This window comes from Sinohyriopsis cumingii, chromosome 1 (genome assembly GCF_028554795.1).
Source record: "Sinohyriopsis cumingii isolate HCF-2022 chromosome 1, ASM2855479v2, whole genome shotgun sequence".
Taxonomy (NCBI): Eukaryota; Metazoa; Mollusca; class Bivalvia; order Unionida; family Unionidae; genus Sinohyriopsis; species Sinohyriopsis cumingii.
Genome location: NC_142961.1, coordinates 102793453 through 102817036, shown reverse-complemented (window position 1 = coordinate 102817036; position 23584 = coordinate 102793453). Strand labels below are relative to the sequence as shown.

General features: G+C 34.4%; 1 protein-coding gene across 1 annotated transcript in view; it reads left to right on the top strand.

The window, feature by feature from the left end:
- LOC149807465 (uncharacterized) overlaps window positions 1–23584 on the top strand; it is a 496731-nt gene that overhangs the window by 369259 nt on the left and 103888 nt on the right. The window contains exons 36-44 of the mRNA XM_089956330.1: window positions 1556–1699; window positions 2605–2760; window positions 4961–5143; window positions 7534–7617; window positions 9312–10631; window positions 13089–13206; window positions 15421–15591; window positions 19755–19990; window positions 23284–23413. Coding sequence (XP_089812456.1) covers window positions 1556–1699; window positions 2605–2760; window positions 4961–5143; window positions 7534–7617; window positions 9312–10631; window positions 13089–13206; window positions 15421–15591; window positions 19755–19990; window positions 23284–23413 — 2542 coding nt within the window. The remainder of the gene's footprint in view (window positions 1–1555; window positions 1700–2604; window positions 2761–4960; window positions 5144–7533; window positions 7618–9311; window positions 10632–13088; window positions 13207–15420; window positions 15592–19754; window positions 19991–23283; window positions 23414–23584) is intronic.

Here is a 23584-nt window from a genome sequence, read left to right as displayed (position 1 = left end):
TGTTTTGTATGCATTTTGATAATAGTAATCATTTACATGTCAGTTCTTTCAAGCATTAGTACTTAGTACTTGTCCAATAGGGCATCATTTTAATATGTTGGACACGCTTCTAATTACTATCAGCATGTAATGGAATTTTCAAAATCCTACTAATTTGTTAACTGCTAATTTAGACCACCCTTCTGCACTATTTAGGTTATCAATGTAAACCTCTTGATTACACAGTCGCATTTTTATTGACTAACCTAAAAAGGGCTTAAAAGTCATGAGATTCAGTTTAACAATAATAGGTTTTTAAAAAAAAACTACTGGCCAAATTGGTCTTTGCATTATAACCTAACAAATTTTAAAGTTGATGCAATTTAATCCCACCACAAGATAAGATTTTGGCACTTATTTTATTTTTAAAACATTACTAGCCTAATGTTATAACCTAAAAATGGTAGAAAAGTCAAGAAATATAAGTTTTAAATTGAGTGCAGCTAAATGCAACCACAAGTTAACATTCTAGCACTTTGAAATAAATAAAAAAATAACTGTCAAGAAATATAAGTTTTAAATTGAGTGCAGCTAAATGCAACCACAAGTTAACATTCTAGCACTTTGAAATAAATCAAAAACTAACTGGTTCAACTTTAGCCACATGTTATAAATGAAGAATGGTATGTAAGTTTATAATTAACACAACCACAAGCTATGATATTGGCACTTTAAAAAAAAAAAATTACTGACTGAATTTAAGTTTCGTGTTCAAAACAGCTGATTAGAGATTATTATTTTGACTCAACCATTTTCTAAAATTGATTTTTAATGTTTTAAAATCCTACAACTCCAGTCATGATTTAAATGCAGATCAAGGTGTGGAAATATTTTGAAAATATTTGCAAGCTTTGAATACATGCTGTAAAATATTAACATATTGCATATTTAAATGCAGATCAAGGTGTGGAAATATGTGTCAAAGACCAGCATGTTGATATGATGGCTCTATGAGCAGAAAATAATAGATTTTATGACAATTTATTAATATTTTTATTTGTATATTAGGTGTTTGTGATTACATGTTATTTTTTCTTTTATTTGTGTGTGTGCCATTTTTGCTACATTGTTTAATTTAAGCTGATCCAAGGCTTTATACAACATTTACATTTTTAGACCAATCCCTTAGGCTCTCAGTCCCAGCTTTTTCAGCAGCTTGAATTAATTATAACCCATTCCTGGTTTATATTGTTTTAGAAAATCCTATTTCTCAGATTGTTCTGCTGATACAACTTCACTATGTGATAGGTTAAGCATTTACACCCATTAATAATGTAGGAGTAATTGTACTTCATTTAGTTCTATTTACACCATAGTTAACACCTATAAATTGCAATTAGTATGGCTAAGTAGAAATTTTCTTGTACCCTGTAGGATTAAACAGATAGACAACTAATTGATTAAAATGTCAAACTAAATATATCTAAAGTACATGGTTACTAAATGATTAACCTTAGCTTGGCTTGATGTTTGCTTGGTTGTATGTTAAACTGAACATTTTGCTTCGCCTGTACAGCAACTGTCCGACTCCTTCGAAAAACTTGTCCAAGATCTGAATAACAAGGTCAACTGGATCTCAGATATTGACCAGCTGTTGAAGGATGACCAGCCTGTTGGTGAGGAGGCATGCAAAGTTCAGACTCAACTGGAAGCTATTAAGGTAAAAGAAGGATTTTTGACACTTATTTAGTTGTTTGATTGGTTGTTAGGGATTTAATGCTATTTTTCAGCATGTGATAATCTACATATGGTGGCCAGTATACTTGGTGGAGAAAGAACCCTGGGAAGAAGCACTGACTAATGGGAAACAGCTCGCAAGCTTTTTCACTACATTTGCTGAGCCCATGACTGGAACCCAAATGGACAGAGATGAAATGTCGGTGATCTATAAAGGCGAGAGACATAGACCATTTGCCCACCCAGGACCCCACAATTATCTGCCATTTTTGTGATTCAGATGAAACTAGATAATAACTTGATAATTTATGGAATAAAACATTTTATTATGAGAGTACTAGTTACCAGTTATAGTCATCAGTGTAAGTTAAATGAAATTGCAAATTAACATAGACCCAGATCTAATGTCACATAATTTGCAGGCAGATCAAGGTCTGTGCTGCTTTGTTATTTTTATTAGTACTCAAACTGCATAGATCAAGATTTGATGGTGCATTATGCAATGGCAGATCGTAATCTGTGTTATTTTGAAATTTGGATCATACTTATATGGGAGAATTGTTAGGATGCTTTTACAATGTATTTTATTTATTCACAGTTTAATACAAATCTTTTTAAAATGCACTGACATTTTTAAATTATTGATATAAAGTAGTAATGTTTTATCGTATTGTGATAATGGGTATTTTGCAATTATCAAATAATTTGCAGTGTTATTCTGCCTCATACAGATTCAAACTTAAGGAAGTATATATTCAGTATTATTATCCTGAAGTGTCATTCATATACAGTTGTGTGTGCTAATTTCATTTGAACCAACCCTGCTGTTGTATGTAACAAGCTCAGACAAGTTTTTCAATATTTCATCTGACTTTTTCTTTTACATAGGCCCTGCAGCATGACTTGTCACAACACCAGCAGCCTATTCGATCCTTGGTGTACCAGTCGGAGCAACTGGTGGAGCACCAACAAGAGGAGCTAACTCCAGAGCAAGTCACAGAACTGCAGCAGCTAGAGGGCACACTTAAGACATCATTTGGCAAGGTAACACAGCAACTTGTGCCTGCAGATATTATGTATTATCAGCCACCACCCCCACCCCCCACCCCCGCGCTGGGAGATCATCTTCCTTAGCCAAGGTTCTGATATGATAACCCTATTTAGACCTTGGCAGATCGAACAGATATTTTAGTGCTTTGTCCTAATGACATCTATCGGATTTCATGAGTTGCCTCCCTTACTATGTATCCCAACTAATCAATAATGTGTAACAGTGGTGCATTGTACATTGGCTGAAAATGATGGGGACAATTGACTTAAAAAGGATACTTTGTAAGTTTAACATTGAAAAGATGACTGTGTACCAGTGGGAAGCCATTACAGGTATATTTGAGTGAAAGGTATTTGTACAAACATTGGAGACCTCTCCGGTGGCATAGTGGTTAGAGCGTCTGCCTCAGAAGCAGGAGGTCATTGGTTGGATCCCCGGCCGAGTGATACCAAAGACTTAGAAAAATGGTACTAACAGCTTCCTCACTTGGCACTCAGCATTAAGAGGTTAGTGTTAGAACTGGTTGGCCTGGTGTCAGGATAATGTGACTGGGTGGGACATCATGCTACATGTCTGCGGCATGATGCCCCAGTGCTAGACATCACTATAAACTGCCACACTGCAGACATCGTAGCAATATGACTAATTTTTTTTAATGCTATGTTAAAAATCCTAATCACGCACACACACACAAACATTGGACTGGCAGTGTAAAATTGCTTATTGATTAGTCCATTCAAGTTGTGTGCTCCCAACGTCTTGATCATGTAGGAACAGTGTTCATATTTGAGCAACGTAATTTTGATTGGATGCGGTGGCTTGCCGTCACATCCAATGAAATTTACAGACCAGAAGCACAGAAATATCTGGTCAGTACACCAAGGTGTAGATAGGGTTATCATATCGCGACCTTGGCTGGGGGGTGGTGTCATATGTTGATTGTAATTCTGATTGTTCATTTACCTGTTGACTGTGATCTTGTGTACAAAGGCTATACAGTTGTCATTTACGACTATGAATAAACAGCTCATTCTTGTTTTAATTATAGTAACATTTGCCATGTTGTGCTGAGAATCACTTTGCTATGCAGTTATTACATGCTAAATTAAGTATGCCCAGAGCTTTATCTTAAACCAAGAATTTAATAATCAATTTGTCAATACAGAGATATATCTAGTCCAGGCTGAATGGGTTCAAGAGATCATACTACTAAGGATGTGAAAAAAAATAACAGCTCTTGCTTGAAAAATGCAGTTTTTCCATTCATATTTTGCCAGTCATAATAAATAGTTTTTATGGTAAATGCATTTCACAATCATTGCCTATAAAAAAAATATAAATGATATTGACATATTTGCATAGGAATATTTATATACATAATATGATCACAAATTATTTTTATCCACACGCAAATACTATGAGATTCAATGTTGAATTAATAAACGTGCTTTTACTGGTGAAGAGCTTATGGATATGGTGAAATCTTAATTGTTTCTGCTGTATAGTTAATTAAATACATCTGAAAGTCGGACTTGTATAAGGTGAAGTTGAGTTTATTTGCAACAAGCTCAACGGAGAGAATGCTGGCACACCTTTATTCTACTTTTATGTACTGTGTCCGAAATTTCTTTATATTTGATACTAAGGAAACAATGTATGGCCTAAATAAATGGCTGATTAAAATGGCGGTTCTGGGTTTGGTTTTGAGAAATGAAATTAAAATAATCCAAAGTACACTGACTTTTGCAGTTATTAAAACAGCTAAATGAATTTTACCAGAATAGATAATAATGTTTTCTGAAAGTGCAATGAATGAATTTTGTTGCTGCCAAAAAAAACAGTCTCCAATTTACCAATGAAGTCCAGAAAGGGAAAAAATGACTCAACAGGGTTAGGATTAGCATTAAGAGGTATGTATCTAAAGTAAAGTCAAGCACTACAACCATCAATCAGAAGCAAAATAAAAGGAATTAGAAGTTATATTAAAGATAGCTAAAATATACACAGTCTGTCTTTCAATCACCAGGATAACCAGTAAGGAAAACCAATGAAATTTGTTTTCTTTAAAAATTAAAGCCTGTGCAAAGTATGAAACGATAGAAAGGAAGCAATATTTTACTAACAAAGATTTTTTATTTCAGTTTTGTAAAATTGATTCACATCAATTCAGTAACCACCTATTAAATTTGACAGGTACAAAAAACTTGTGACAACCGAGTGAAGCATCTCACATCAGCTGCAGAGGAACTTACCAAATTTGAGGCAGAACTGAAGAAGTTTCAGACTTGGTTGACCACAACTGAAAAAGAACTTGTGGGACAGGAAGAAGCTGTGAGAGACCTGGACAACCTTAAACACATGATGGAACAACACCAGGTATGGGAAAAGAGTCAGATAGCACCATCCTTTAATTTGCTGATGTCCTTGTTATTTTAAGATGGTTAGGGTAAGTTTGTTCTGGTGGAGCAATACAGACTTTGGAAAGTAGAGCAACCCAGACTGTTTTCAGTGCATCCATTACCAACATATTTCAGTAAAAGTATTATTTGTCAGTCACAGTTCTGGTGAAATGTCACAATTTTCAAGCAAAAATATAAATCATTGTTAATCTTGTCATGTTTGAGGTTCCTTCAGATGCCAGTGAACTATGATCGAGTGAAGTGAACTTTGCCACTTGGATGTGAAATGTTAAAATTCGAATCTACTTTCACTTCCATTATGATGTATTACCTTCATGGAATGACTTGCATGCATTAAAGTGAATTGGCATATTCAGATAGATTGTATAATCCTTGCTTTTAAAACGTGTACAGGTAAAACCTGTTATAACGTGATGCTCAGGGTCCAAAGAATAACATTGTGATATAAGCGGGATCGCATTCACAGATTCTCGGAAAATGTCAAACTAGCTACATTTGCTCCAAACATTAAACAGTACCTACTGTATTAAAAAATCTTCTAACTTGTATGGACTTTATAGTTTTTCTTTATTTTTTAAAACAGATATAACACTGCAATGTTTTAGAAAATTTCAGAAGTTAAGGCAACATTAAATGCAGTGCTGAATTAAAAATCTACTGGGGATACGAATAATCGTCTTTTCCGAGAGCATGTATTTAGGATGTTAAAAAGAGAAGTCACCTTAAATTAAATAAATGGGAACCATGCTGCCGTATCGTTATTAGCAGAATTGCATTATAACGAATCACATGATGACGGGTTATACCTGTATATATATACTCTCACATGACTTAAAAAAGGGGTCTTGAATGATTTCTTTAAAAATAGAGCACCTAAATGTAACAATAAAAATGCTCCAAAATAAACAAGATGAGAACTAATTAGGCATAAATCAAAGAGAAAACCAAGTTAAGTAAATTAATGATAAAACAGCAGGGTGTTGATGGTTGTCCAGGTGTGTTGATGATAGCCCAATTGTGTTGATGATATCCCAGGTGTGTTGATAAAAGGAACATGAAACTGGCAAGAGATAAAAGTCAATATCTCCTGAAACAAGGGAGTGTACTTGGGTAATGAAGAGAACCAACCAATGACGATAGCCGTTACATGTTTCATGTTGAGTGATTGTCACAATCAGAAAGAGGGAATGTGTACATTCATTTCACACTGTTGTGTTCATAATACCCCATGTGTCAAGGCAGTTTTAGTACATACCATAGTCAGCGATACACCATGGTAACCAGTTGGGTCTCATTCAGTGGTTGCATTTGAACCTGCACCCTTTAAGTTGCGAGTCTGGCATGCATACCACTGAGTCGCAGTGGTTCCTGTCACCTTTTATGATGAAACAATTTCAGATACTGGATGAAACAAAATAGGTCATTTAAGGTGAAACAAGATAAAGTTCATGTGGTAAGAGCAAACCTGAAAGTGGCTGAATATGGGAGGTGGCAAGTTAAATGTTATGGAAGACCGGCAAGGTGTCTATTTATGAAACTGTATTTCGAATTCATGATTTTATCAAGATTAGTGTCATAGACCCACATCTTTTTTAATTCAGTGGTACCCCTTTCATCTGAGTCACAGTTGTATGATATGTAATAGAAATAGTATTTCAGAAAAATGAATTTTCATGTCATGAGGACATGTACTTAATCGGTGTGAATAAAATGGGCAAGATATGATAATGAGTATGCCACCACAGCTTGCAGTGATTTGACCCAGTCTGTCTGTCTGTCTGTTCATCTCTCCCAAGAAGCTTGTTCACAAGATTGCATAAAACCTATTAATGTTGTCAAATCAAATTTTGCTTTTATACTTGTATCCTCACTTAGATCTCATTAGATTTTCAGGTCATTACAGTAATTTATCAGTTTTATTTTCCAAGTTTGTAAATGTCAAATACTTGTTTAATTAATTAAACACAAATCACTGGAAGTAGGCAGATTAATTTGGTAGGCATATCTGTATTCATGTAAATGACCTAATTAAATTTCTTATGTTGAATATTAATTTTTCAATTTTTTTATCTTTTATGAGAAAAAAAGTTTACTAGTGGTAGGCAAATAAAAAAAATTGTACATGTTTCTTGGTTATTTAGATGACCTGTTTAGACATTCATGCCTGTATAACATTTTATCAACTTTTTACAGTTTTGAATTGGAGGTAGGGGGCATGGACTTTTGGTCAGCAGCAGAGACGTGCTTTGTAAACACATATCTAGTAATGACAAAATAATGATTACTAAAATTAGGCATATATATAATCATGGGTTAAAAATAACCTTCTATTGTGTTCCCGTTTAGGAGTTATCAGATGACATCATCGCTCATGGAGCAGACATTAAGTATCTATCATTTGCGGTACAGAAGTACATGGAAGAAGCCAAGGTGAGAGTAGCACGTTTTTTGTTGAGTCCATCAATTCTTGTTCACAGCCTTTAAAATGTATAACACTTTCATATTAATTTTTTGAATTGGTCATTGGAATCCAAGCTTAAAAAATGCATCTTCTTCAAATGAAAAAAAATTAAAAGCCTGTACTGTATTTACTTGCTTATATGTTGAGACAAACTGCAGACAGACAAAGATCCTTGATCTGCCATATCATAATGTGTGCATGCAGATCAGGGTCAGTTTTAGTTGTTTTACTGATTACCCAGATCTGCCAGGGCATTATGCAACAGTCGATATGGGTCTGTGCAATTTGCAGTTGGGATCATCTTATAAGCAAGTATATATGGTACTTGTATTATAGAATTAGTTTGGCTTTGGTTATATTTGTTCTTCACATCGATTTTTTATTGTGATTTTCTATCAGGCAAATTTTAGTTATAAAATTTGTCTTGGGACTAGATCCGTTGGTGCACCATGCACACAGGAGCACATACCTACCATATTCAGACATAGAAAAATGATCTTTCTGCATCTGCTGTGTTGTACACATCAGAATGACTAACATCACTGAGATGTTTGCAGTGTGTGGACACAAAAAAATGCTCCCACTTGTTGCCAAACTTCACAAAGCCAAACTCGATCCAATTCTGAAATTTATTTTTGCCGGAGTTTACTTGTTTTGAATATGGCTTATCCTTTTATAAATCACAGCTGTATTTCAACATTATGCTTTAAAAAATGAACCACACCTGTATATTATTCCGACTACCAAAATAATATTGTTTTTGCGTTTTATATATGGAGTCAAATCTGACTTCAGAGAAATGTTGATGCTGATCACAAACTTACTAATAAACTTGAATAACAATGGCTTAAACATTCTTATTCAAGGCAATGACAGTTAGTAACTTTTGTTCTTCAACACATATCTCTATGATTGTGCTACAGTAACTCGATCAAATTGGGTTGTTCCATTTAGTGTGCTTTACCTATGCAAATTAGCCTAAATGCCTTATGGGATCTCCAACAGCATTGTTAAGAGGATTTGACATGGAATCATCCTAGCTATTTTCTTGGTGAGATAAATAAGTCAATGAAATCAGTTACTGATCTCTGTCTGTCTTAGCTTTTAATGGACTCCATGTTAATCAGCTGTATAAATTGCCCCAAGGATATTTTGTTTTACATGGGCTGTAAGCAGACCCTTAACATTGCTGCTTGATTCAGACAAGTACAGTGGTGTCTTTTTTCATCTCTTAAGATTTTTGAAAATTGTATTTTTCTATACAATGATGGGGGAGTCAAAAATTGCATTTTTCACACAACATGGAATATTATGGCAGGTATGGGATTGCAGATTTCCTGCAGTTTTTTGTCCTGTGACCCCAGATCTTGACTAAATGAGATAGTAATTTTTTTAAAGAAAAATATTTTATAATTTTTTTGGGAGCGGGGTACAGCTACTAGCGGTTTTTCTTTGTCCCTTTGAAATTGTGCATTCCCCTTATTTTGAAGACAGGGGACTGTTTATGCACAACACTGCTAGGTCTGTTAAACAGAGAAAGATATGTGTGTATGAAATTAACAATAACAGTTTTCATTTTAAACAAATGAAGGTGATATATAAATGAAAAAATTGAAAGAACAAGTTAATGACTCAACATGTTGTTTATGTGCTCCATTTTCAGCTCCACAAACTTGAAATTGATGCATACAAGGCAGACCGTCAGAAACCAAGTCGTCTAAGTCGTACCAGCTGGATCGCCATGGACAACAAAGAAGTTGAGGTGGTCAAGGAGAAGCAACGAGAAGCTGAGAGTCGGTATAACAATCTCAAACCCCAGTGCAATAAACTTGGAGAGAAACTTGCAGCTCTCTCTAACAAACAAAAGAACTTCAATGAAAATGCATGGAAAATGCTATCATGGTTAACAGATGCAGAGGGCAAATTGAATTCTTCTCGACAAGAGCTCTCTGCTCCAGAGCCAGAAGCCCTAAGAGACCATCTGGAAACAATCAAGTCCCTTGGAAACGATGCCATTGCCCACAAGGTGGAACTTGATGAACTAGACAAGAGTGCTAAAGATTTAATTGCTGCTATGAGAGATTTAGATATTGGTGGTGATCATATCCAAAAGCTGGAAGTTATGGTGGAAGAGATTGCAAGCAGACATGAGTCAGTGACCAACGAAATTAACGACCGGACAACTGGTCTTCAGGCTGCTGTTACCAAATCACAAGATGTACAGGGTGCCATAGAGAACTTGCTGTCATGGTTGGGAGACACTGAGGGTGTTTTGAACAGTCAGCGTCCAATCAGTCTGAACGATGACAACCTGAAAGAGCAAATTCAGGAGCTGAATGTGTTGGAAGCTGATGTTGACAGCCACAAACCAAGTGTGGACTCCATGAAACAGGCAGCCAGTGAACTCATTAAGACCTGTGACCATGAGATGGCCAGGGCACTTGAAGCCAAAATCAGTGATATTAATTCTAAATATATGGATGTGAAAAGGAAATGCAGGGCTCGTAAGAAGGATCTAAATGATGTTTCGGATAAATTAGAAAAATTCCAGGAGGAACTTGATCACTGTAAGGACTGGCTTCAAACATCAACAGAGTCTCTTCAGTCAGCAGACTGGAGCAAGCGTCCAGTAGAACAGCTGAGAGAAAAAGTGGATAACGTCATGCAGGAAAAGGGGAAGTACCTGCAAGCTTTGCTATCCATTCAATCTCAGGGTAATGACCTAGTTCAAGATCCTAGGACTGGGGAGACTTTAGCCGTCAAGGACTCTCTGAAAACTTTGGAGAATCTCTGGACTGATTTTAATACGCACTTAAATGAAAGACATAATGAAGTGAACATGAAGGAGAAGCAGGGTAGTGAGTATGAGGCATGCAAACATGATGTTGTGCAGTGGCTTAGCACTATGGAGAGTAATGTAGATGCCTTTGAACCAGTGGCTGTTGACATGGATGTAGTCGGCAGACAGATTGAAATCCTACAGGTATGTGCTATGTGCTTCATTTTTTTTTGAAAAAATCTCATCATGCTTTGAAAAACTTTTAAAGTAAACCAATTTCATTCTAGTATCTGGTCAAACTTTAAGCACTGTATTTTCTAACAATTTGTAAGTTGTGTCCACACAAAGGGCTAGCATTGGTTTCCAAATTGTACTGCTATGATGTTCAAGTGAGGGTGATTTAGTATTACCCTGTGTCTAATTATTCCTACCACTCATCTGTCTTCCTCCTGGTATCTAAATATGTATGTGTGGTATCTGCCCAGCAACTTGAGAACATCTATACCCTTTTCAATTATATTTGAATTATGGGATTAATTCAGTAATTTCTTCTTCATTTTCAATTTTGAGTATTTTCAGGATGGTCTTATTTTGTTGTTGAGATCTTGATTAGTGAGATACAATTATGTATCCTGTTTGCCTTGCCGTTGATACTATATATATATATATATATATATATATATATATATATATATATATATATATATATATATATATATATATATAAATTTTCAAGTTTGGAGTATTTTAACATCGATAAAATTTGTTGTTTCTTATCTCTAAGATTAAATTTGTTCCAAGTAGCAGTTTGGTCTAAATATTTTGGTAACATTAAGTACATTTGCTGTGACCTTTTTGGGAATGTTAAGACCAGATTGGGTCAGCTACTGCAGTGAATCTCTCAGTAGGGGACACTCCAGCTGCCTCAAGAAGGCACATTACTGAAATCACCTCAGCACAGGATATCTTTTCATGTGTTGCTATGCCATTATACAGTACTCACTGGGGGGCCTCGAGTGGCCGAGTGGTCTAAAGCGCTCTCCATTATAGACCATCTGACCTCTGTCTGTGTAGGTTCAAGTCTCGGATTTGGTCAATGTGGGTATGTGAGAAAGCTTGCCATGGGTTCTCGTGGGTCGGTAGTTCTTTCTGGGGTTTTCCTGGGTTCTTCCTCCACCATTAATACTGGCTGTCATGTATAGCCTATCGTGTTCTGATAAATGGCATTAAACCCTACAGCAACAACAACAACAGCAGTACTCACTGAATCATTTCCTTGCCGTACATTTGACTGTCCTTCAGAACTGGCAACTATTAAATGAAGTACATATTCCTCAACAATATATTCATTAGATACCAAAATTAGGGTATCATTTTGCACATTATTACTTTTCTAATGGCCATTCTTTTATCTGGCCAGTTGTTTTCATTTTTATCTCACCTATGTAAACATGGTCATATATATCAGTCACTTTTCCATCAACCATGACAAGTTTTGCATTAAAGTTGTTGTCAAGTATCTTCTTTATCAGGTAATGATAATAATGCATCAGGGTGAATAAAATGATGATGATAAAACCTTAATGATGATGATATAGCCCTAATAAAGATGATAAAGCCTTAATGATGATGATATAGCCCTAATAAAGATGATAAAGCCTTAATGATGTTGATATAGCCCTAATAAAGATGATAAAGCTTTAACGATGATGATATAGCCCTGATAAAGATGATAAAGTCCTAATGATGATGATATAGCCCTAATAAAGATGATAAAGCCTTAATGATGTTGATATAGCCCTAATAAAGATGATAAAGCCTTAGTGATGAAGATATAGCCCTAATAAAGATGATAAAGCCTTAATGATGATGAGAAAGCCCTAATAAAGATGATAAAGCCCAATAATGCATCAGGGTAAATAAAATGAAGTTTTTGAAAGTTACATATCTACTACATGAGCCTGGAGACAACTGAACCGCTCGGATAATATTACCATGGGTCTAAAGATTATATGCTGACAGGCTAGGAGAACCTTTCTTGTCTTGCCTGCTTAAGCCTAAAGCTTGATTCATAATTGTGAACAATATTCAAGTTTTGTCTTAAAGAATTTGAAAGTTGCATATCTTCTTACATTAAATTTTGTTGTTGCATTCAACAGAAACTTTGATTACAATAGGTGGAAAGTTTATATACTTGACATGTTAGGAATTCAAGTCTTGTTAGACCACTCTGGTGGCCTAAGTGATTAGAGCATCCACCTCAGATGCACGAGGTCACAGGTACAAACCCAGCCAAGTCATACCAGAGACATAAAAATGGTACTAGCATCTGCCTCACTTGGCGCTCAACATTAAGAGGTTAGTGTTAGGACTGGTTGTCCTGGCATCAGGATAATGTGACTAGATGGGACATGATGCTACATGTCTGCAGCTTGATGCCCTAGTGCTAGAAATCACTATAAATGGCTACGCTGCAGACATCTTAGCGATATGACTAAAATTGTTAAAGGTACATTAAAAATCCAAAACACACCAGTCTTATTAAGTTTTCTGTTAAAATGCTTGACTTTCAGGGGTTATATTGACAATCATTTGGATGCAGAAGGGACACTGAGATCAGTGGGATGCCTTTTATAAAAATATATTTGCTTCTTTCTTCAGCCAATGATAGAGGACTACCACAGCTTTTCTTCCAAGATGGATGATGTGAATGACCTTGGCAATGCTTATGATGCAGTGGAATCTGGTGACCATCGACCTAAAAGTCCCATCCGCTTCAGTAAATATAATTTCATTCTTTTAATATTAGTTGTTGCCCTATCATTATTGTTGACCTCTCTGAATGTGTGTTCAGTCCCCTTGTTCAAGAAAGGATATAAAGCATCCATTGGTCTTTCGTAAAACTTTGTCTTTGCACTGAAAATATTTGATGATGATCTGAATAAAACATGGTATAGTTATTCTTGATTCTGTTCATTATGAAATGTTGGACCTAAATATTTATTCTTGAGGTCCTAGATATGCAGGAATCACTGTGGTGCAGTGGGTAGCTTGCTGGACTCTCGGTTGTTGGTTCGAAACTTAACTTCGAATCAGCATAGATTGGCTACTGTGGTGTGTCCTTGGGCAATACACCTTACTCCAGTTTTGATAGCCAATTTCAATGGCATAATATAACATATTTAAACACCAGACCAAACCATGCAGAATACTTTTCCATAACTAAGTTGTCCTTTGGATTAAACTGGTGTAATTCTTCACTATGTTTAATTTTGGTCAGAGATTTTGAGGATGGCAACTTTGTACCTGACTCAAGCTTGAAGACGAAACCATTTGCTTTATTTCCTATCCAGTATGGAATCTTCCTGCTTTACATGCAGTGTACTTGGTCTTATTTGGATTCAGAAGCATTGGTTATTTGTACACCACAGTTCAGAAGTCTTCAAATCTTTGTTAACTGTTTTGGAATGGCATTTAAAGATCGAATGGCAGCATGCAATGTTTTGTCATCAGCACATAGGTCAGTATTGCAATTCTAAATTGCATTAAGTGAGAGGTCGTTAAACAAGATTTTAAAAATAACTATGGCCTAATACTGTCCCTTGTGGAACAGAAGCCTTAAGAACTAAGGAAGATCTAATGCTAGCTGTACACGCATGATGTCTTCCATGAGGAAGAAAAAAGTTGATTATCTTTGTCAGTCTCAATCTTTTGCTAACAATAACTGCAGTGTCAGCAGTTTGTTATGGTTTTGATTAAAATTGTTCATCTGTATAAATATTTGAAAACCATTGATAGATTGTGATCATACTTGCCATTATGAGGCTGAAAAAATTGTGTTAAGGGATTGAACAAAGGTTATTTATTTGTTTATATTTCCTAAACCCCTTGATCGATTTTCTTCATATTTGTAAGAAACTTTATGAAGCTGAAATAAATCATTCAGTTATATACATGTTTGCCCCATTGATCTTCAGGTCAAGGTCATGGTTGTAGAAAATTTGCAGTAAGTTTTTTCTTAAACTCTTCTCATTTGTTGATATATTAATAGATATTAATTATTTATTAATTAATTTATTCATGCCATAGATGAATCATTTTGAAGCTAAGATAATTCTCCATCATGGCTACCTAACTTTTTGACTTTGTGGTCAAATCTGTCATGGGTTACAACAATGCTGATGATGGGTTTATTATGCACACTGTAGCCTTCCTGTATTAAATAATCATCAAAATTTAAGTATTGAAATTTTGAGACAGTGATCATGTTATTTGATCAAATGCCTTTTTAAAGTTGAGATAAATACCATGTGTCAGATTTCCTTTGTTCTCATCATCTGATCATGTGTCAGCAGTTTTTGTGGGGGCTGTTTGATAGGAATGTTCATTTTTTAATCTGGACTGCTCATTTTGTCATGGATTATTATTTGTCAACATGTTTTCAAAGACTTTACACAGTGTAGGTAAGCCTGACATTGTCCTGTAGTTTCAGGAATTGTCCTTTACTCCATTTCAAAATGAGGGTTAACTGTAGCACATTTAAAAAGGTCTTGGCGTTCTTGTTAACTATATGAGTAACAGATTTGAGAGTTACTGGTTCTGAACCTCACTTGATTGACATTTAGGTGGGTTAATGTTTCATATACTTCTGTTTCCAATATAAACATGAATAGTAAAGGAGGTTTGCCAGATATATTGAAGTTCAAGCGCATCTGTTGATTTTCAGGATTAAAAGTGCATTGTAATTTATCTCCCCCATCCCTCTCTATATCTCTGTTAAACAGTTACAAGAGTTGAATGTCAGATTATTGTTGAAAATGTCTCAAGAATATATCAAGCTAAAGCCCAATTAACATTTTATATCGTAAATCATGAAAAATTGTGTCATCAAGAACAATGAGATATGGTTAATACCATTGTATTGCCTCCATCCCAAAACCTCGGTGTAAGTTTGTCATGACCTATTATTATATCTGTGTTGTGTCTCCTATAGGAGGAGGACGGAGAATTCCCAGTGTTCTCTCTCCTCATAATGTGCATAGCCAGTCTTCCACTTTTGTCGTCCCATCCTCTCCCATCACCAATACTGCCTCCAGTCCAATGTCCAGTGACTCCAGTGGTATTAGTAGTAGAAAGAGCTCGTCAGACAACTTCCTTGTGGATGGTAATTATTCTACACTATTTCACAGTCACTCAATCACACTGATGATACAAAATAAACTTGTATCATATACATCCACTTATTTTAAGTCTTGTTGTAACAGTAACAGTACTAAAGTTTGGACCAAACACACTCCAGAATACTTTCCTGCACTCGAAGGCAGACATACTGTACCAATTAAATATATATTTACAACAATGTCAAATGAGTTCTATGATATTAGTGGCAAAAATAGATTCTCAATTCTATTGTGGGTAATGATTACATCTATGTACACTTCACCTAAATGCAGCTTTAATCCATTCAAGAAATACATACTCCTGCAAACACACCCCTAGTGGGACAGAAAGTAGAAAAACAAGGTATTGTTTCATCACATACCAATACAGTTCATTATATATATATATATTATAGCTACAGATTTCAATTGCTGACTGGTAGTTTTTTTTTGGTCACTTTTTTGTTCCCTCCCTTTCAGGTTGTGTATCAATGAGACTTGAGCATTTTATTCTTCAGTATTGTGATATCATGTTGTCCCATCTGCATTAATGAGATATTCATGTTTGAAAATAATGTCCTACTGGTGCAGGATTTTTCAGCTTGTATTTTTGTATTCTACAGATGATAGCATATATCAAATTCAGCATCTTTTGCTACAGATTGTCACATGCTATGGGGGTACAAACACTTCCTGATGATCAATCACCAGGCTCTTCTAATCATTTGGAAAACTTATCAGATTGTCACATGCTATGGGAGTTCAAGCACTTCCTGATGATCAATCACCAGACTCTTTCTGATCATTTGGAAAACTTATCAGATTGTCATATGCTACGGGAGTTCAAACACTTCCTGATGATCAATCACCAGGCTCTTTCTAATCATTTGGAAAACTTATCAGATTGTCACATGCTATGGGAGTACAAACACTTCCCGATGATTAATCACAATGCTTTTTCTAATCATTTGGAAAACTTATCGGATTGTCACATGCTATGGGAGTACAAACACTTCCCGATGATTAATCACAATGCTTTTTCTAATCATTTGGAAAACTTATCGGATTGTCACATGCTATGGGAGTACAAACACTTCCTGATGTTCAATCACAATGCTCTTTCTAATCATTTGGAAAACTTATCAGATTGTCATATGCTATGGGATTACAAACACTTCCCAATGATCAATCACTAGGCTCTTCTAATCATTTGGTAAACTTATCAGATTGTCACATGCTATGGGTGTACAAACACTTCCCAGTGATCAATCACTAGGCTCTTCTAATCATTTGGAAAACTTATAAGATTGTCATATGCTATGGGAGTACAAACACTTCCTGATGATCAATCACCAGGCTGTTCTAATCATTTGGAAAACTTTTTTCAGATGTGAAAATAAACCGATTAGCACTTACTTTTATATTGATGTATTTACTTTCACTTGACTGCACTTGTCATATAAAAGTGGGCTGCAGTCAAGCACAGTGCATGGACTTGACTATTTCTGGCAATTACTGTCACATAATTTATAATCAAAGGATTCTTTAAACTTGATATGATGCAATGTTGTCCACAAGTTACAGTCAATAAACACCACAATAAAGACTTAAATGCCTTCAGAATATTGGCAAAATATTGATTTTTTTTGTTCATACCTTTGAAGTCTTCAGAATGGAATTTTTAATCCATGTATGTGTAAGATTCATACTTTGCATGTATTTCGACAACATCTTATTTTTGCACTAAAGATATTTTTTAATAGTCGTCTCAAATTATCATTTAAACATTTTTATATTTTCATTCTACCAATTAAAATTTGTACTTGACCCATTCAAATATAACTTGCTTGTAGAACTTTTATGTACATCTCATTGACCACTTCAGTGGTATGTAGGTACAACATTTTAAATTTTGCTGTTAACATGAATAGTACAAGTAATTACACATGTATAAATGTATACAGCTCACATTCCTTATAATGCAGCTCTGGATAAAACATGGTGCCACTATGGACACTAACCAAAATTCAAACATTGCACTTAAATTGGTCTATGACAATATGGATTGAAGGAAGACATGAAATTTAGTATTACAGTTTTATTCCTTTGGAAAAAACATTAATGCCCTCTGCCTCATTCCCAGCACCCATACACAGTCATCAGATTTCTGATGATTCCCATGATATCTTGATTTGGCAATACGCAGTATGCACCAGTCATTATATAGTGTAGTTCATTTTATACCACAGTACACACTGTATTAAAATGTGAACATTTAAAGAAGTGATGGAATTTATTACCATTTTCATTGGGGAGTATCAGGTATACATTCTGTCAGTTGCTACAGGATTCTTAACTGATCACATTCAGTAGATAGTCTATAATTATATATTAAAAATTTAATTTGTTAGTTAAGATATTTAAAACTATTTTTTGTTCAACATGAATAAACTAAATCTCTTTCAGCATAATGCTGTAGAATACTATAAATCTGTAAAAGATAAAAGAAACACTTAATCTCCTAATGTTATTTGTGTATGAAAACTCCCTCATGAAAATCATACTGGCACTGTGACATGAAAATCACACTATCACTGTGACATGAAAAACACACTATCACTGACATGAAAATCATACTATCACTGTGACATGAAAATCGCACTATCACTGTGACATGAAAATCAAACTATCACTGTGACATGAAAATCGCACTATCACTGTGACATGAAAATCAAACTATCACTGTGACATGAAAATAATAGTATCATTGTGACAAGAAAATAATACTATCACTGTGATATGAAAATCACAATATCACTGTGACCTGAAAATAATACTATCACTGTGACATGAAAATAATAGTATCATTGTGACATGAAAATACTATCTCAGTGATGTGAAAATCACTATCACTGTGACATGAAAATAATACTATCACTGTGACATGAAAATCACACTATCACTGTGACATAAAATCATTCTGTCACTTTGGCATTAAAATCATACTGTATTTCTCTGTCAACTCCCTCTCATGAAACTCACAGCTATTTCTTCTGTCAACTCCCTCCAATGAAAATTGTACCGTATTTTTGTGTCAACTCCCTTATGAAAATCAGATTGTATTTCCATATGTCAGCTCTCTCTAATGAAAATGATACTGTCACTTTGACATTAAACTTGGTTCTGTCACAGAGTTTTTATTAAATGAAAATGTACTGCTTATGATGAGCTGGGTTTTTTAAAATGTACAGTATATACAAAATTTGGTATTTACAGAAATTTTACATTGTAGCACTTTCTGTAAGGGATAATTTCTCAGTTTTCTTTTCCACAATTGACAACTCCACTGAAGCAAAGGATGTCACCATATTTATAAGCTTTTTAACCAAATATAACAGTAATTTTCCATACCTGTGACATTGTTTAGTCTACTTAATGCAACAAGGTAGCTCAGTTGAAAGTGAAAGTTTTTTTTTTACAGTAGTTGGAAAGTTTCAGTTTGATTTGGGTCTAGTTTGATTTCATTATTATAAAGTACAGGTTTTAGCAGTATATCACAGTATCTGAATACAGTTATGAGTTTACATAATTAGTCATTTATAATTATCTTGCTGTGGTGAATAACAGTAAATTCTCAGATAGGATGCACACATATTACAACCATATAAATTAGTTCTTTGGGTATCTCTGTAACCTGAATTCATCTTCATTTACAATATAGTTTAAAATTTGTGTTCTTTCTGATATATCTGACAGTTAACTTAATGGCAACACTAAATCGATCGGCCAATGGATAAGCAATGAAAGCTATTGAACAATACAAAATAGCATCTGCAGCAGCTTATAGTTGATGTATTCAGGCTGTTGAATAAGTTTTATATCTGATGAACACCCATTTCCTATCAGATGAACACTTGTTTTATATCCGATTAACACTAATTTCATATCTGAAGAATCTTTTTTCATGTCTGATGAACACTTTTACAGTTTTATATCAAATAACTGATTTTGTATCAGATGAACACTTGTTTTACATCTTGAATAACACTCATGTTGTATCTCATGAAGACTTGTTTCATAGCTAATGAACACTTTATATTTGATGAACATTTTGTGTGTGTTGCACTGTATTTTCTGTACCATTCACATAATATTTCAACTGATGCAGACCTTTCTGAGACCCAGCAAGACCTCTTGGACATGAACCAGCGTTACGAGTTGATAGGTGAGCGTCTCTTTGACCGCCAGCAAGAGCTACAAGGAATGCTTGAAACAATCAAAGCCTTCCTCCAGGACCTGTCTGACATCCTGACGTGGCTGGATATGAAGGAACAGGACCTCGAAAAGTCTGCTACACTACCTACCAGTGAGAAGGAAGCCAAACACAGGCTCAGAGAACACGAGGTCAGGGAAACATCTATATTTTTATTCTCAAGTATTTTCTTTTTTGATGTTTAAGGTTTTTGGAAGTTTATGTATCATCATCATTAGAGCTTTATCATCTTTATTAGGGCTTTATCATCTTTATTAGGGCTTTATCATCTAAATTAGGGCTATATCATCTTTATTAGGGCTTTATCATCTAAATTAGGGCTATATCATCTTTATTAGGGCTATATCATCATCATTATTACTATATCATTATCATTAGGACTTTATCATCATCATTAGGTCTTTATCATCTTTATTATGGCTATATCATCTTTATTAGGGCTTTATCATCTAAATTAGGGCTATATCATCTTTATTAGGGCTATATCATCATCATTAGGGCTATATCATCTAAATTAGGGCTATATCATCATCATTATTACTATATCATTATCATTAGGACTTTATCATCATCATTAGGTCTTTATCATCTTTATTATGGCTATATCATCTTTATTAGGGCTTTATCATCTAAATTAGGGCTATATCATCTTTATTAAAGCTATATCATCATCATTAGGGCTTTATCATCTTTATTAGGGCTTTATCATCATCATTAGGACTATATCATTATCATTAGGACTTTATCATCATCATTAGGTCTTTATCATCTTTATTATGGCTATATCATCTTTATTAGGGCTTTATCATCTAAATTAGGGCTTTATCATCTTTATTAGGGCTTTATCATCTAAATTAGGGCTATATCATCTTTATTAGGGCTATATCATCATCATTATTACTATATCATTATCATTAGGACTTTATCATCATCATTAGGTCTTTATCATCTTTATTATGGCTATATCATCTTTATTAGGGCTTTATCATCTAAATTAGGGCTATATCATCTTTATTAGGGCTATATCATCATCATTAGGGCTATATCATCTAAATTAGGGCTATATCATCATCATTATTACTATATCATTATCATTAGGACTTTATCATCATCATTAGGTCTTTATCATCTTTATTATGGCTATATCATCTTTATTAGGGCTTTATCATCTAAATTAGGGCTATATCATCTTTATTAAAGCTATATCATCATCATTAGGGCTTTATCATCTTTATTAGGGCTTTATCATCATCATTAGGACTATATCATTATCATTAGGACTTTATCATCATCATTAGGACTACATCATTATCATTAGGGCTATATCATCATCATTAGGTCTTTATCATCTTTATTAGGGCTTCATCATCTTCATTAGGGCTTTATCATCTTTATTATGGCTTTATCATCATCATTAGGGCTTTATCATCTTTATTAGGGCTTCATCATCTTCATTAGGGCTTTATCATCATTAGGGCTTTATCATCTTTATTAGGGCTTTATCATCTTTATTAAACCTATATCATCTTTATTAGGGATATATCATCTTTATTAGGGCTTTATCTTCTTTATTAGGGCATTATCATCTTTATTAGAGCTTTGTCATCTGTATTAGGGCTTCGTCATCTTTCTTAGATCTTTATTAGGGCTTTATCATCTTTATTAGGGTTTTATCATCTTTATTATGGCTATATCATCTTTATTAGGGCTTTATCATCATTAGGGCTTTATCATCTTTATTAGGGCTTTATCATCTTTATTAAACCTATATCATCTTTATTAGGGATATATCATCTTTATTAGGGCTTTATCTTCTTTATTAGGGCATTATCATCTTTATTAGAGCTTTGTCATCTGTATTAGGGCTTCGTCATCTTTCTTAGATCTTTATTAGGGCTTTATCATCTTTATTAGGGTTTTATCATCTTTATTAGGGCTTTGTCATCTTTATTAGGGCTTTATCATCTTTATTAGGGCTTCATCATCTTTATTAAGCCTATATCATCTTTATTAGGGATATATCATCTTTATTAGGGCTTTATCATCTTTATTAGGGCTTCATCATCTTTATTAAGCCTATATCATCTTTATTAGGGATATATCATCTTTATTAGGGCTTTATCAACTTTATTAGGGCTTTATCATCTTTATTAGGGCTTCATCATCTTTATTAAGCCTATATCATCTTTATTAGGGATATATCATCTTTATTAGGGCTTTATCAACTTTATTAGGGCTTCATCATCTTTATTAAGCCTATATCATCTTTATTAGGGATGTATCATCTTTATTAGGCTTTATCATCATCATTAGGGCTATATCATCATCATCATTAGGACTTTATCATCATCATTAGGGCTTTATCATCTTTATTAGGGCTATATCATCTTTATTAGGGCTTGATCATCTTCATTAGGGCTATATCATATGCATTAGGACTAGGAATGTCAATAGAGGTTAAATATACTTAGGAGATAAATATTCTTTATATTGCTAGAAATATTTTACAGTTGTCTCTTGAAGCAAATTGTTCTTGTTGCATCCCTAGTATTTGCTGTGTATGCTTAAAGGTCCTTGTTTTACGCTGATTATTTGTATTACCCTATATGATCCCCCTTTTTATCCTTTTGTGTAGTTATAGTTATCCTCATTATTCATACAGATCTGTCCTCTTTATCCATACACGTACATCCTCTTTATCCATACACGTACATCCTCTTTATCCAGACAAAAATATCCTCTTTATCCATACAGATCTGTCCTCTTTATCCATAGATACATCCTCGTTATCCATACAAATATATCCTCTTTATCCATATATTTTATCCTCTTAATTCATTCAGATCTCTCTTCTTTATCCCTACACATATATCCTCTTTATCCATACCCATATATCCTCATTATCCATATACATATATCCTCTTTATCCATACTCATATGTCCTTGTTATCCATACACATAAATCCTCTTTGTCCATATATAAATATCCTCTTTATCCATGCACATATATCCTCTTTATCGATACACATATATCCTCTTTATCCATACTCATATATCCTCATCCATACATTTATATCCTCTTTATCCATACATATCCTTTTTATCCATACACATATATCCTCCTCATCCATACACTTATATCCTCTTTATCCATACCTATATAGCCTCATTATCCATACACATATATCCTCTTTATTCATACAGATTTATCCTCATTATCCATAAACTTATATCCTCTTAATCCATGCATATCCTTTTTATCCTTACACATATATCCTCATTTTCCATACACATATATCCTCATTATCCATACCCATAAATCATTATCCATACCCATATATCCTCATTTTCCATACCCATATATCCTCTATCCATACAGATCTGTCCTCTTTATTCCTACCCATTTATCTTTTTATCTATACAGATCAGTCATCAGGAGCTGTTGAGTAAGGAGAGTATGGTGGATGACATCAGAAAGAAGGCACAGGATTTGATGAAGAGAAAGAGGGGAGTTCCAGGAATTGAGATGGTCCAACAGCAACTAGCAGACCTTGGTTAGTAAATGTAATAATTGCCATTTGGAAGTGAAAATTTACAGTTGGTTGACCGCTCTGGTGGCCTAGTGGTTAGAACGTCTGCCTTTGATGCAGGCAGACGCGGGTTCAAACTCCGGCCAAGTCATACTAAAGACTTGTAAAAATGGTACTAACAGCTGCCTCGCTTGG